This window comes from Alligator sinensis, unplaced genomic scaffold (genome assembly GCF_000455745.1).
Source record: "Alligator sinensis unplaced genomic scaffold, ASM45574v1 scaffold1029_2, whole genome shotgun sequence".
In the NCBI taxonomy this organism is placed as follows: domain Eukaryota; kingdom Metazoa; phylum Chordata; order Crocodylia; family Alligatoridae; genus Alligator; species Alligator sinensis.
The window spans coordinates 36,909-50,082 of NW_005843594.1; the positions used below are offsets into that span (position 1 = coordinate 36,909).

General features: G+C 51.7%; 1 protein-coding gene across 2 annotated transcripts in view; it reads right to left on the reverse strand.

Moving 5' to 3' along the window:
- Positions 1-472: 472 nt before the first annotated feature.
- LOC102379172 (zinc finger protein 271-like) overlaps positions 473-13,174 on the reverse strand; it is a 16,272-nt gene continuing 3,570 nt past the window's right edge. The window contains exons 5-7 of one of the 2 annotated variants that reach the window (XM_025195571.1): positions 10,691-10,807; positions 8,876-9,060; positions 473-8,365 (exon numbers count right to left, since the gene is read on the reverse strand). In XM_025195571.1, coding sequence (XP_025051356.1) covers positions 6,809-8,365; positions 8,876-9,060; positions 10,691-10,807 — 1,859 coding nt within the window. In that variant the 3' untranslated portion in view covers positions 473-6,808. Of the gene's footprint in view, positions 9,061-10,690; positions 10,808-13,174 lie in introns of both variants that reach the window. The other variant, XM_014527514.2, reaches the window with a different exon arrangement.

Here is a 13,174-nt window from a genome sequence, read left to right on the forward strand (position 1 = left end):
GCCAGCTCATCATTATTACCCCCAGGTCTGTGGTGGCAAGTCATGTGGGATCTTCAGTCCTGCTGCCTGATGAGAGGCAGCAGAGTTGCACAAGCACCCATGTCATGAGTTTCGCCTGTCAGCAGCTAGGGGTGCAGGGCCCCAGAACCCCCCTGCACCTGTCTTCTTAACAGCTGGCAGGCTTTGTGGTCACAGCAGGGCCTAGCAGCCAGGCCTGCAGTAGGTTCCCCCTCCTGCCCCAAGACAGACACAGTTGCACAAGCACCCATGACACAAGTTTTGCCTGTCAGCAGCTAGAGGTGCAGGGCCTCAGAACGCAGAACCCCTACACCTATCTCCTTGACAGCTGGCAGGTTTTGTGGCCTCAGCGGGGGCTAGCAGGCCTGCAGCTTTCACCCTGCTGCGCCTTAACACACAGTGTCACCTATGTCACAAATTTTGCTTGTCTGCAGCTTGAGGTGGTTTCCCCCAAACCCCTGAACCTATCTCCTTGAAACTTGGCATGCTTTGTGGCCTCAGCAGGGACTAGCATGCCTGCAGTTTTGACCCCTCTGTATCTTAAACACATACACGAGTTTTGCTTTCAAGATTTTGGGAGGTAGTTTCCTCGAGCCCCCCGCACTTACCTCCTTGAAACTTGGCAGGTGTCCTGCCCTCAGAAGGGGCTACGATTCCTGTTTCATCCAAATCAGGCTAGAAATTACAGTTACTGGCTGTTTTGTCCTTCCCCATTATATCCTATGGGCAAAACGTTGAAAGTTTCGCCGTTTCGACCCTGTTTTGATGGAACGGAACAGCTGTTTCGAATCGAAACAAAATTCAAAACCAAACACTATTCCATCAAAACGTCGAAATGGAACGCTGCTGTTTCACACAGCCCTAATGTTCGCCTCACCAGTAATGGCAACTTATGGGGCATTCACTTCCCCAGGGGCAGGGGCAGCAACACCAGGTCCTTGAGTAGCCTCCCTGTGCTCCTCTGGCCAAGGCTTTGTTCCCCACTGCTGTCTCTGGTCCTGGCCAGGGCCAGCTCAGAGGCCTGTGTCCTGTTCCTATCCCAGGGGGGTAGAGTCCTGCAGCTGCCTCTGGTGCAAGGGCTATGGTTTGTCGGCTGCTGTCTCTGACCTCTGCATCTCCAGCACCCAGGGCTGGTGTCTCTGGTTTATGCCCGTCCTGCTTACTTCCTGGGCTGGAGGCAGCCCTGGATTCCTATCTCAGTGGAAGGCCCCAGGGTGCAGCCCCAGCTACCCGTCTGAACATGCTCCCCTGGCTTCTGCACACCGGAACAGCACAGGAGCTGTCAGGGAGAGGGAAGGTCTCCCTTGCTGAGCTCCTTCCCTAGCAGGGGTGGGGCCAGCATCTCCCTACCAGTGGCCTGGTGCCCTGGGGGCTGGAGGGGTCTCTGGGACAGCTGTGCAGCAGTACGTGTGTCTCTATGAGCTGCACCCTCTGCTGCTGCAGCCTGGTGCAGTGGCCCCCCCACTCACTTCTGCCAGTGCACATGTACTACTAGACACCACAGTCCCAGCACTGATTGACCTCACCTCTTTCACTTTCCCCCCATTCTGTGACTGCTGTTATTGGGTCCGAAGCAGGGGGTGAAGCTGGACAGGAGTCCCCAGGAATCCCACTCCTGCACTGCCAGGAGAGCCAAGACACTCGGGGGTTGGGGGCCGGAATGCCTCTGCACTGTTGTGTCCCCTCTCCAGTGCTGCCCTGGGGACAGGGAGGGGTGGTACAAACAGCAGCCAGGGCTTGCCTTTCCCAGGATAACTAGAACAATGAGTCTGATCGAAGTAACAGTGGAGTGGCTCTTAAGTTACATGAATCCCCTTCTATGGGTCATTGCCATCCCAGTGAAACTGGTCTCTCTTCACACGAGCTGAACTCACTCCCAAAATTTAATTTAAGTCACTTAGTCTAAATAAGAATTTCACACAGGAGAGGTGGGGAGGAACAAATATAATAAATCTTTCAAATACAACACTCTGAAAAGACAAACAGTTCTTCCAAAGTGCCCTGGATCTTAAACATCGGGTAAAACAAAACCCAGTAAAAACATATAGACCGTGAAGACTTCATCCTTGTTAATGCAACTTTGATGGATGCTTTATCTCCTTACACTGCGAGTCGGGAAACATGGGTCTACCTCCTATTCAAAAGTAGTCAGTATTCAAAGGAACATGTTACTCTGCCATAAAAATAAATGTGGATTAAAGCTCTCTTAGGTCTTTGTGTAGACAAAACCAAGTTATTTGACCACCTCCCTGAATCCAGCTCTGAGGGATGTTTCCACAGGCAGGTGGGAGTGGGGTGGAAGGTGCTCAGAGGTTTTGAATCCAGATCCCTGTGTGCTCAGCTAATTTGAGCTCCAACTTCCGACACCTAGCTCTTCCAGGGATTTCTGCCTATGAACCCCAGTGGTTCAGACTAATCTACTTTGGGCATTAAAGCACTTGACCTTTGTCAGAAAACAGCAATTAGGTTTTGAACCCAGGGCCTGACTCACTCCAAATTCGCACTGGCCACCTGTGTAGGAGTCTCCCTTGGTAGGCTGAAGTGATCTTGAAACTTGGGAGGGAAGGAGCCCTCCTGCCACACATAGGGGCAGTGAATGGCCAGAGAATCTGAGCTGGTCCCTGGGCCCCTTTTGGAGTGGGATGGATCAGGGTGAGAAAGCAGAGAGCCTGAAGGAGGGCATGGAGAGCACAGAAATTTGGAACATGCATGTCCCACACATACTGTTCACCTTTCACAACACCCCTCCTCCTCCAATTGCCAATATGTCAGGACCCCACAGTTGGACCCTGTTTTCCCAGGCCTCTGCCCTCTCCCCAGTCCCTCGGGCATGCCAGTTCCCCCACTGACTCCCACTCAGGTTCTACCTTGCTTTCTAGTTCCCTGTCTCTGAAGGGCTCCTCCAGTTCTTCTTTGCCTTAAAGCCCCCCCTGGTCTCCACCTTCTCCCCTTGTCACCCATCAAGGCTCCTTGTTTCCCTAACTTGACTTGCAGTCCCTTCAGGAACCCCCTGACCCCATCCCTTCAGGCTCTCCCATTCCACACTAACTCCCCATTCACTCAGTTCCCCCCACCCCTGCCAATGCAAAGTCCTTGTCTCAAGGCTGCTTTATCACCTCTCAATTTATCTTTCCATCCTTTCATAGCCTCCCTGCTCATGCCCAACATCCTGTCTCCTCAGTTCTCTTGGCCCTTTTAAATTCCTCACCCCTCAGGGCTCTTCCATTCTCCCTGGTTCCTTCCAAGGCTCCCTTGTTCCCCACAATGCAACTCACTCTCCCTCAAGCTCATCCATTCCCGCTGACTGCTGAAGCTCTCAGAGAATTTCTAGGGAACCTAACCCATCCCCTCCAGGCTTTCCCCACCCCCCCCACCGACACCCCATCTCCTCAGGTTTCTATATTCTCTGTTATTTCTGTCCCCAGAGCTGCAATGAGGGACGGGGTTGAGAATGGACCTATGTGGGGGCTGGAATTGCCCCCCCAGCACTGAAACAGATATATGGAGCTAAGAACATGGCCCAGACACATTGCTGACAAATAGGGGAGGAGCTGAGAATTGGTATGCTCAGTGCATGGCACAGGTACACAGTGCTGAGCAACCCCTGCCCAAGACCAGGTCTCTCCTTGCAGGGCCATCCCTGGGGGAGGGAGGGGCAAATTGGGGTGACTGCCCCAGGCCCCAAGCTTTGGGGGGTCCCCACACAGTGCCGTACAGGTCCCGCTGTAGCCACCGTATGCTCGGTCCCCACCACTCCGGCTGTTTCCCACCTCCCCAGCCCCACATAGGCTGATATGGCCCGGGCCCCACACACCCCTAGGGACGGCTCTGTCTCCTTGAACCAGGTGCTGCACTGTCACATACCGAGGCATTGGCTGTCTGGCTAGTAGTTCACATGAGCCATTAGCTGAGGTACAAGGGGTAGCCAGGGTCAAAGCTAGAGAGTCAGAGTCTGACTCAGGGCCAAAACACTACACAGAGCAAGGCCAGGTCGCAAGCCAGGTCAGATACACGAGAGAGCTGTGTTTCAACAATCCAAAATGCAGGGCAGAGGCAGGACAGCATGTCTAAGAAGGGACAGCAATTGGTGGTCCTATCTGGAATCGGGGTGCAGAGGCAGGGAAATATCATTATCATTAAAATAACAATAAGTATCAAAAACAAAACATTTTCCTTATTTCAACATTGTCCTCAACATAAAAAGTCCAAAAAGAAATCTAGCACCACCCTCAACGTCAACATCAACCATCTCCACTTCCTTCACCTCTGAATGCTGAAACCAGAAGGTAAAATCAATTCTTGAGTGAAAAGTTATGCTCAGTCGACCCTCACAACCATCACTTCCTCCTCTGGGCCTCTCCTCTCCACATCCTGCCAAGTGTTTTTCTCCACAATTTGTTTCAACAGTCTGGAGGTTTTGTCCATTCCCTCCCCCTCTCCTCGCTTTCTGATCTCCTGCCAGTATAAAACAGTTGAAATTTCCCAGCTATACACTGGGTTTGGATCCTGGGAAGCTCACTGCAAGCTTACTCAATACCCACAGCAGGCTTGCCTTTCTAAGAGGTCACATACATGTTACTAAAAGCAGTATCACTGTAAAATCCTCCTGCTTACCACCTCTGCCACTTGTCAATTGCTAATAGATGGGTTCTGTACCAGAACCATGCCAGATGCTCTCTTTTCATTAGTGCCAGACCATTGTGAAGGTCCCCAGGTCCACCTCTCCTCAAAGTAATCATAATCCTCGCCCCTGGCATACCACCCCACTGCAGGCCAGATTCAGCCCAGCAGGTAACTGGGTCCGGCTAAATGGGGCCAAGCACATCAGCTTATGTTAGCGTAGCCCACTCCTGTCTCCTATTGGCACGTGTGGCCTGGCCCCAGCCAGTGTGTGCAGCTTCCTGCAGGGCTGTTCCTGGCGCAGCTGCAGCCAGCTGGGTGCTACTCTACTGCCCCACCTCCAGCAGAGGCTCCTGCTCCTGATTTTGCCCCTGCCGTGCCATGCTGCACCTCTCTGGGCAAGCAGGCAGGCAGCTTCAGCTGGGCAGCTCCTGCCCCACTGCATAGGAGCTGAAGCCAGAGCCCCAGCCATCTTCCTGGAAGCTGGAGCTGGAGTCCTATGTGATGGAGCAGGAGCTGCCTGGCTGAAGCCGTTTGTCCGCCTGGAGCAGCGTGGTGCAGGGTGGGCAAGACAAGGAGCAGGAGCTACTGCTGGAGGTGCAGGGAGCAAAGAAGCACCCACCTGGGCCATGGGCACTGGTGGGAACGCAGCATGGGCGGCCCCAGCACAAGCAGGCAGGGCTTGGCCCCCTGCACCCCGGCTGCCTGCAGCCCCATAGGGAGTTTTGGTGACTGAGTTGTTGCAGAGGGAGTGTTCCATCTTGTTACCATCTTGCACCTGTGGCCTGAACTTTCTGGTTGGCAGGGGCCTCTACAGAGGAAGGCTCTCCCTCCTCCAGCCCCATGTCTTGTTCCCTGCCTTTCCTTATTTTTCTTCTCCACCACCCTTCCCATGTTTGCTAATCCTGTTTTTCTTTTTGCACTTTCAGCGAGCCACTCCATCCCCTTCTCTCTTTCTTCTTCCAAGATGCCCCACCTCTCCCTCCACTTCTGGAAGTACTAGTCTGCCCTTGTTCATCTTGTTCTTCTAACAACCCCAAGAACCCAACTCAAAAATCTCTTTCCGACTCTGTTGCACTGTCTCCTCCATCTGCCACAGCTCCTCCTCTTTTCTTCCTGTTTTTCCTGTGGTTCTTTGCTCTCCTCTCTGCCTGCCTCTTCCCTCTCCTCTGTGTCCCTTGTGCCAGCTGGTCTCCTCCTTCTCAAGATGGTCACAAAGATTTTGGGGCAAGACTGGAACCTGTGGCCCCTCTCTCCACATACATTACATACCCACGCTTAGTAACAGTGTTTTCTCACATCCCCTCCCTTTACACAAGGAGCACAGAATCTGTGTGAAGCTATGGTAAGATACTCATGCTCCCCACACTTATGACAAAGTTTGGGCTCTCCCTATGGAACCCTAAGGCTATTCTGGAGGGAGATACCTCACACCCCCATAATCCTTGGAGAGGTCTGTCCACACTAACAAATGGGCATACTATGGCCCAGTGCAAACAGTCCACATCTTTCACCTTCTCTATGTAACACAATTTTTCACAGTAGCACTCCAGTAATGTTCTCACATCCGGCTCCATAACAAGATCTGTAAACATTTTTACTATTGCCACCTGCTCCCAGAAATTTGTCTCTGCTCCAAAACTGAAAAAAATGAAGGGTAGAGTCATCTCGAAGCTCTTGGTATGCATCCAAAAATCATGGGATCAGAGCCTCACACACCGGAACCCTAGGACCAGGAGGGAGGACAAAGCTGGGAGGCGGCAAAAGTCCCTGGGTGTCATTTGGAGGCAGCTGTCTTGGGGAAGGCACTGTATTGTGAAGGCACTTCTTCCCCTGGGAGTACTGACCGGTTTTAGAGAATGATGGGAGATGCATAGACTCCAAGGCTGATACAAAGAGCATCTCCTCACAGGCTCTCCCAGCATTTAGGCTGGCCCCTGTCTGAGGCATTTTGCCTGAGCCCCTTCCCTCCCACAATCAAACCTTGTGGCCCAGCCTCTGGGTCCTGTAGTGCCCTGCAAGGGCCAAGGGCTGGGTAAACTTTTTCTGTAGTTTCCCCCCACCCCACAAGCCCTTCTGGTATTGTTGGCAGAATTATGTATGAATGCTTCCGGGTGTAAATACACTGTTGCTGGGCCAGGTGGGAATATTGAGTGAAGCTCTTCCCACACTACGAGCACTGATGTGGTGTCTTCCGTGTGTGCATGAGCTGATGATAGGCCAGGCTGGAGGAGTGGGTAAAGCTCTTCTGACACTCAGAGCACTGATGTGGCTTCTTCCCTGTGTGGATGCACTGATGCTGGGCAAGGGTGGAGGAGCAGCTGAAGTTCTTCCCACACACAGAGCACTGGTGTGGCTTCTCCCCTGTGTGGATGCGCTGGTGTTTGGCCAGGTTGGAGGACTGGGTGAAGCTCTTCCCACACACAGAGCACTGATGTGGTTTCTCCCCTGTATGGATGCGGTGGTGCTGGGCCAGGCTGGAGGAGTGGGTAAAGCTCTTCCCACATTCAGAGCACTGGTGTGGCTTCTCCCCTGTATGGATGCGCTGGTGCTGGACCAGGATGGAGGACTGAGTGAAGCTCTTCCCACACACAAAGCACTGATGTGGCTTTTCCCCTGTGTGGATACGCTGGTGCCGGGCCAGGGTGGAGGAGCGGGTGAAGCTCTTCCCACACACAGAGCACTGATATGGCTTCTCCCCTGTGTGGATAAGCTGGTGCTGGGCAAGGGTAGAGGAGCAGCTGAAGCTCTTTCCACACACAGGGCACTGGTGTGGCTTCTCCCCTGTGTGGAGGTGCTGGTGTTTGGCTAGGCTGGAGGATTGGGTGAAGCACTTCCCACACACAGAGCACTGATGTGGCTTCTCACCTGTGTGGATGTGTCGGTGCTCGGCCAGCCTGGAGGAGTGGATGAAGCCCTTTCCACACACAGAACACTGATGTGGCTTCTCCCCTGTGTGGATGCGCTGGTGTTGGGCCAAGTGGGAAGACTGGGTGAAACTCTTCCCACATGCAGAGCACTGATGGGGCTTCTCCCCTGTGTGGATAAGTTGGTGCCGGGCCAGGGTGGAGGAGCGGCTGAAGCTCTTCCCACACACAGAGCAAAGATGTGGCTTCTCCCCTGTGTGGATACGTTGGTGCTGGGCCAAGGTGGAGGACTGACCAAAGCTCTTCCCACACACAGGGCACTGATGTGGCTTCTCCCCTGTGTGGATGCGCTGATGCTGGGTCAGGTGTGGGGACTGAGTGAAGCTCTTTCCACACACAGAGCACTGATGTGGCTTCTCTCCTGTGTGGATAAGCTGGTGCTTGGCCAGGTGGGAAGGGTGGGTAAAGCTCTTCCCACAATCAGAGCAAAGATATGGCTTTTCTCCTGTGTGGATACGCTGGTACTGGGCCAGGTTTGAGGAGCAGCTGAAGCTCTTCCCATGCTCAGGGAACTGGTGTGGCTTCTCCCCTGTGTGGATGCACTGGTGTTTGGCCAGGTGGGAGGGCTGGGTGAAGCGCTTCCCACACACAGAGCACTGATGTGGCTTTTCCCCTGTTTGCATGAGCGTGTGCCTGGCCATATTAGAGGGCTGCCTGAAGCTCTTCCCACACTTGGTGTAGTGGTGTGGCTTGTCTGCCTTCTTCACACACCGATGTTGGGATAGATCCTGCCAGAAAATTAAGTTCTTCCTGCACTTGGTGCAGTGGTGTGTCTTCCTCCCCAAGTGGATGCGCCGGTGCTGAGCCAGGGAGGAGAAATAGGTGAAGGTCTTACTACACGTGACACAACGGTACTGATGCTTCTCCCTGTGCACATGTTGGTGCTTGGCCAGGTCCAAGCTGCACACAAAGCTCTGCTCACATTTGGTACAGTGGTATGGGAGCTCTCCTGAATGGCTCTTGCAGTGAGCAGCCAGGGTCAAGAGGCAGGTGAAGCTCTTCCCGCACATGGCACATATGTGGGGCGTCTCCCCAATGTGCCCTATCTTGTGCAGAGCCAGGAGTGAGGGGCAGTTAGAGGTTTTCCTGCACCCAGGACAGGGGTGGGCTCTCTTCCTGTGCTTGGCAGTGAGCTCCTGCTTCCCTCTGAAGCTGACTCCACTGGTTTGGTTTGGATGCAGGGTCTCTCTGCAGTGGAACTTTGCCTTGTGACTCTTCAGGTCTCTCAGCTCCACAAATTCTTCCCTCCACCCAGGGTTCTTTCTGGGTTCTGTCCTTTCTCCACTCTCATGCCAAATTGGAGCTAGTACCTGGTTCACCGCTACGTTCTCCTTCTGCTTTTGGGGCCTCCTCTGACTCTTGCGCCGTTGGTTCGTCTCAGGTCTCAGGGAGTCCATCTCACCCAAACTCCCTGGGGAAATCCACTGTGGCACCAGGCTTGCAGGCCCTTCCTCAGAAGGCTGCTCCTGAACTCTGCTCAGCAGGCAGGCACCTCCTGCATGGAGAAGAGAAACTCCAGATTAGTTCCTGCCCTGCTGGCAAAGGGCAAACACTGCTATTCCTTCTGCTGGGATGGGCCTCAGAGCAGGACTGGACCTTGACACTTGTGTTCCCCTAAGAAAACATGGTCTTCCTTCCCAAATCCCAAGAGCGTGTGTGTTGGGGGGGGGGCGCAGCGGCAGGGGAAATGTGTGAATTTCAGAGCCAGATTCTTGGGGTTTCTGTACCACCTGTTATCCCTCACCACTTCAGACCCTGCTGGGAGAAACACATGCGGGACATGTGCATTAGGACAGGACCTGAATGGCTTCATGCTCTAACAGGCTGAGGATAAGAGCAGAAGCATCTGCTTAAAGGAAGAATGAGGCTCACTAATGGCTCCTCTATCCCACAGCACTAGTGGGTCTAAGGGAAAATGATGCTGAGCCCTCCACCTGACTGGGCTGACATGCTCCAGAGCCAAAGTGCATTGGTGAGGCTCCTCTCCAGTGCTTGCCCTTGATCTCTGGCAGTTCAGAGAGCAGCATCTGGGTACAAGGGTGAACAGCCTTGCAGCAGATTTCTGGGGCTTATCAGGGGCTTGTGGGGAGCACTGCCTTACACTAGGCCAGCTGCTTCTGTGGGACACACAAGTGCTCCTGCTGCTGCTTGGTAGGAAAAGCCAACATGTTTCATCCCTCATCCCTCCAAGGACTGTTCTCAGAGGGAGCACTGAGAGCTGTGGCTGTCTCTTCTGAAAGGAGCAGAAACGAGCCTGTGGAGCTTTCCTTTGCTGATGAGGTCCAGGTGACCTCCACATCACAGGAATGTGCACTGGGACAAAGGCCTTGTCATGAACCTGCACATGGATTCTGTGCTGAGTCTCAGGCTTTGACACTCAGGGTGCCAGAGCTAAAACAGAAAAGGGGGAGATTCTGGTGCAAACCATGGGGTATTCATTTCCCCCCACAACAGGAAAGCTTGTGAATCCCATGCATACATATAATGCAGCCTGAGACCATGATTAAGCACTTCCTGGGTTCCAGGTCAACCTAACCAAGAGAAACTAGGGACAACCCCAGCCTCTCTCTTGTCCATCATAATGGTTACAGAGCTTTGGCCAGCCATGCTGATTTCCATGGGGGACTACCATCCCACCATGCCTGGGGAGAGGGTGATATAGAGGTATGGACCTTGGGGTGGGAGATCAATTCTTCCTTTGAGTGAAGATGAACATTTAAAATCATGGTACCCCAGGGAAACCAGATCTGTACCTAAAAATCAGGACAACCGACTCAATTGTCCCCTAACAGCCAAAATAAGGGGGAGAAGAAGGGGACAGCTGCTTGTCCTACAGCTTTGAATTTCAGGGAGTGGGAACAATACCTGCCTTGACACATTACAGCATAAGCTATTAAAGGGTAGCACCTTAGAATGGTAGCACAGGGCAGATTTGCAGTTTCCAGGATTAAAAATATAGGGGCAAAAAAAGATTATTTCTTTGGTGGGTATATATAGCATATATCCCCATCACTAGCAGCGCTCACCTTTAAATAAGTGGAAATGTAGCTGATGTTTCTGTCTGTCCCTCTGGGCATGGGGCTTTCTGACAGGGGAGTCAGGTGTAAGGGACAGCCACAACTTACCTGGCAGCATGTACTCCAACCTTGAGATATCTTCATGGTCCTCATCATCATAGACCCAGAGCTCCACCTGTCCTCGCCGGATGCGGTAGATTAAGTCAGGTGTGGGACCTCGATATCCTGTTTGAAGCAGTGGTTAAAGTGTTTGTGATTGCGTACTGGATGGAAAACCTGCTGTTGTGGCTCAGTGGTAAAATCCTAGTCTGCCACATGGAAAACCCAGGTTTGATTCCTGGATGCACACAACTACAGCCAACAAAGCACTGAACTTCTGAACTCAGTCTGGGCTTTGGATTCTGTCTCAATTGTCTAAAATGGGTATGAAAGATCTGGACAGCCTCCACCCACTCCTTTATACTCCTGTCTAGGCATATACATTGAAGGTCTGGGTGATGTCTTATGCATACACCATGATGCAGAAGGACAAAGGTGGATGGGCATTTAAGATGAAAAGAGAAGGCACTGCTAGGAGAAGGCTTCAAAGGTCCTTGTCACCCAGGTAGTGGAAGGATGGTCAAAGGAAACAAAGCCCTGACCACTCTCAGGTATAAAAAAGGCAGAAAACTGACAGAGTCACCAGGGACAAGGTAGAGATGCAGTGATCTGTGATGTACTAGAAAGCAGAAAGATAACATTTTTACTATTTTCAAGGTACCAAAAATAAGAGTAATTGGACAAACTTATGGAGGGCTAACATTTATCTTATTAGTGTATTTCCAGGCAAAGGAGCAGAAATGAGTTTATTCTCAGTGAAGGTTTCAATCAAGGACTTGTGGCAATGAAACAAATCAATGACAGATGGCTGACAATGAGTTTTTTTTCTGGGAGAGAGGGTGATTCATAATCCAGGCATTGGAAAGGATGGTTTTATAATAACTGTAGTAGCAACTAAAACAATCATCCCATCCAATGGTATGATCAGCCCAAGAGGGGAGATGAGTACACAGGCTGGCAAATACTGCAGGCTTTGAAACAACGTTCCTGGGAGTCATGGATATGGACAAAAGGCGGCAGGAGACACATTTTAAAGCATGTGAAAACCTATAGTGTAGATATAGTCTATGCATTCTTTGTTGGGTTAGAAAAAGCATCTGAGCCCTTCTCTAAGGAAATCTTTTGGGGGAAGTAAAGAGAAAAGAAAGCACCAGAAAAGCAAACTGACCTAGTAAAAAGTAAGTCCTTTTATCAAACCTCCACCCAAACCAGAACAAGCCCCTGTATTAGATTTTCTGGAAATGAAAACTGGTTTTCACTAAGCCCTGCCCCTAGCCTCTTTTTATCACAGCGATTGGGCATCTGATACGCAGAGGCATTTTAGGAGGACAAGAAAACTTTTGACAATGGCACAGTGAGAATGAGTGCCCAGGTCTCAAAGTAAATACAACGAAGACAGAGTCCGTGGTCTATGGAGATGAAGATGTTAGGAAGGAAGGTGGACAGAAGCTTCCAGTAACTCCTTGTTAGAAGTATGTGGGTTCTATCACATATACATATGTCACTAGAGAAGGATTTGAGGAAATGCATAATCCATGTGTTGTAGCAGCAGAGGCTGATAAGACTTCCATTAATATCTGCTGGGTTGTAAGCAAAGGAGGAGAAAGGGGATTTAGACGCAAACGGTAATCTTGTGGCTATGCCAGACAAGAAAGCTGATATTTTTAACAGTTTCTTTGCCTCTGTTTTCTTGAACAGGGACCAGGATATCCCACTAACCAGAGGCGGGGACAATCTTGGGGATAGCTCTGTCAGGCCTTCAGTCAGCGCAGATGTAGTTAGGGATCTTCTGGAAGGGCTAGACATTTTTAAATCTGCAGGTCCAGATTCCCTCCACCAAAGGGTGTTGAGGGAGCTGGCAGGGGTCATCGCAGAGCCCTTGGCCCAGCTGTATGAGCATTCGTGGTTATCTGGCCAGGTGCCAGGGGATTGGAAACTGGCTAATGTGGTCCCAATTTTCAAGAAAGGGAGGAAGGAGGACCCAAGTAACTATAGGCCTGTAAGCCTCACCTCGGTGCTCAGGAACATCTTGGAGAGAATCATCAAGGAGCTCATCTGTGCGGGGCCTGCAGGGGAGATCATGCTCAGGGGCAACCAGCATGGGTTCATCAAAGGCAGGTCCTGCCAGACCAACCTGATTGCCTTTTATGACCAAGTAACGAAATCCTTGGATGATGCTATCACCGTGGACGTAGTCTTTCTGGACTTTAAGAAGGCCTTTGACACTGTCTCTCACCCCATTCTCATCAATAAATTAGGCGACCTTGGCATTGATTCCTACACAGCTGGATGGGTAAAAAATTGGCTGATGGGGCGCACCCAGAGAGTAGTGGTGGACGGGTTGTACTCAACCTGGCGAGATGTGAGCAGTGGGGTACCCCAGGGCTCGGTCCTCGGGCCTGCACTGTTTAACATTTTCATCAGCGACTTGGACAAGGGGGTGGAAAGCACACTGTCCAAGTTTGCTGATGACACTAAGATGTGGGGCAAGGT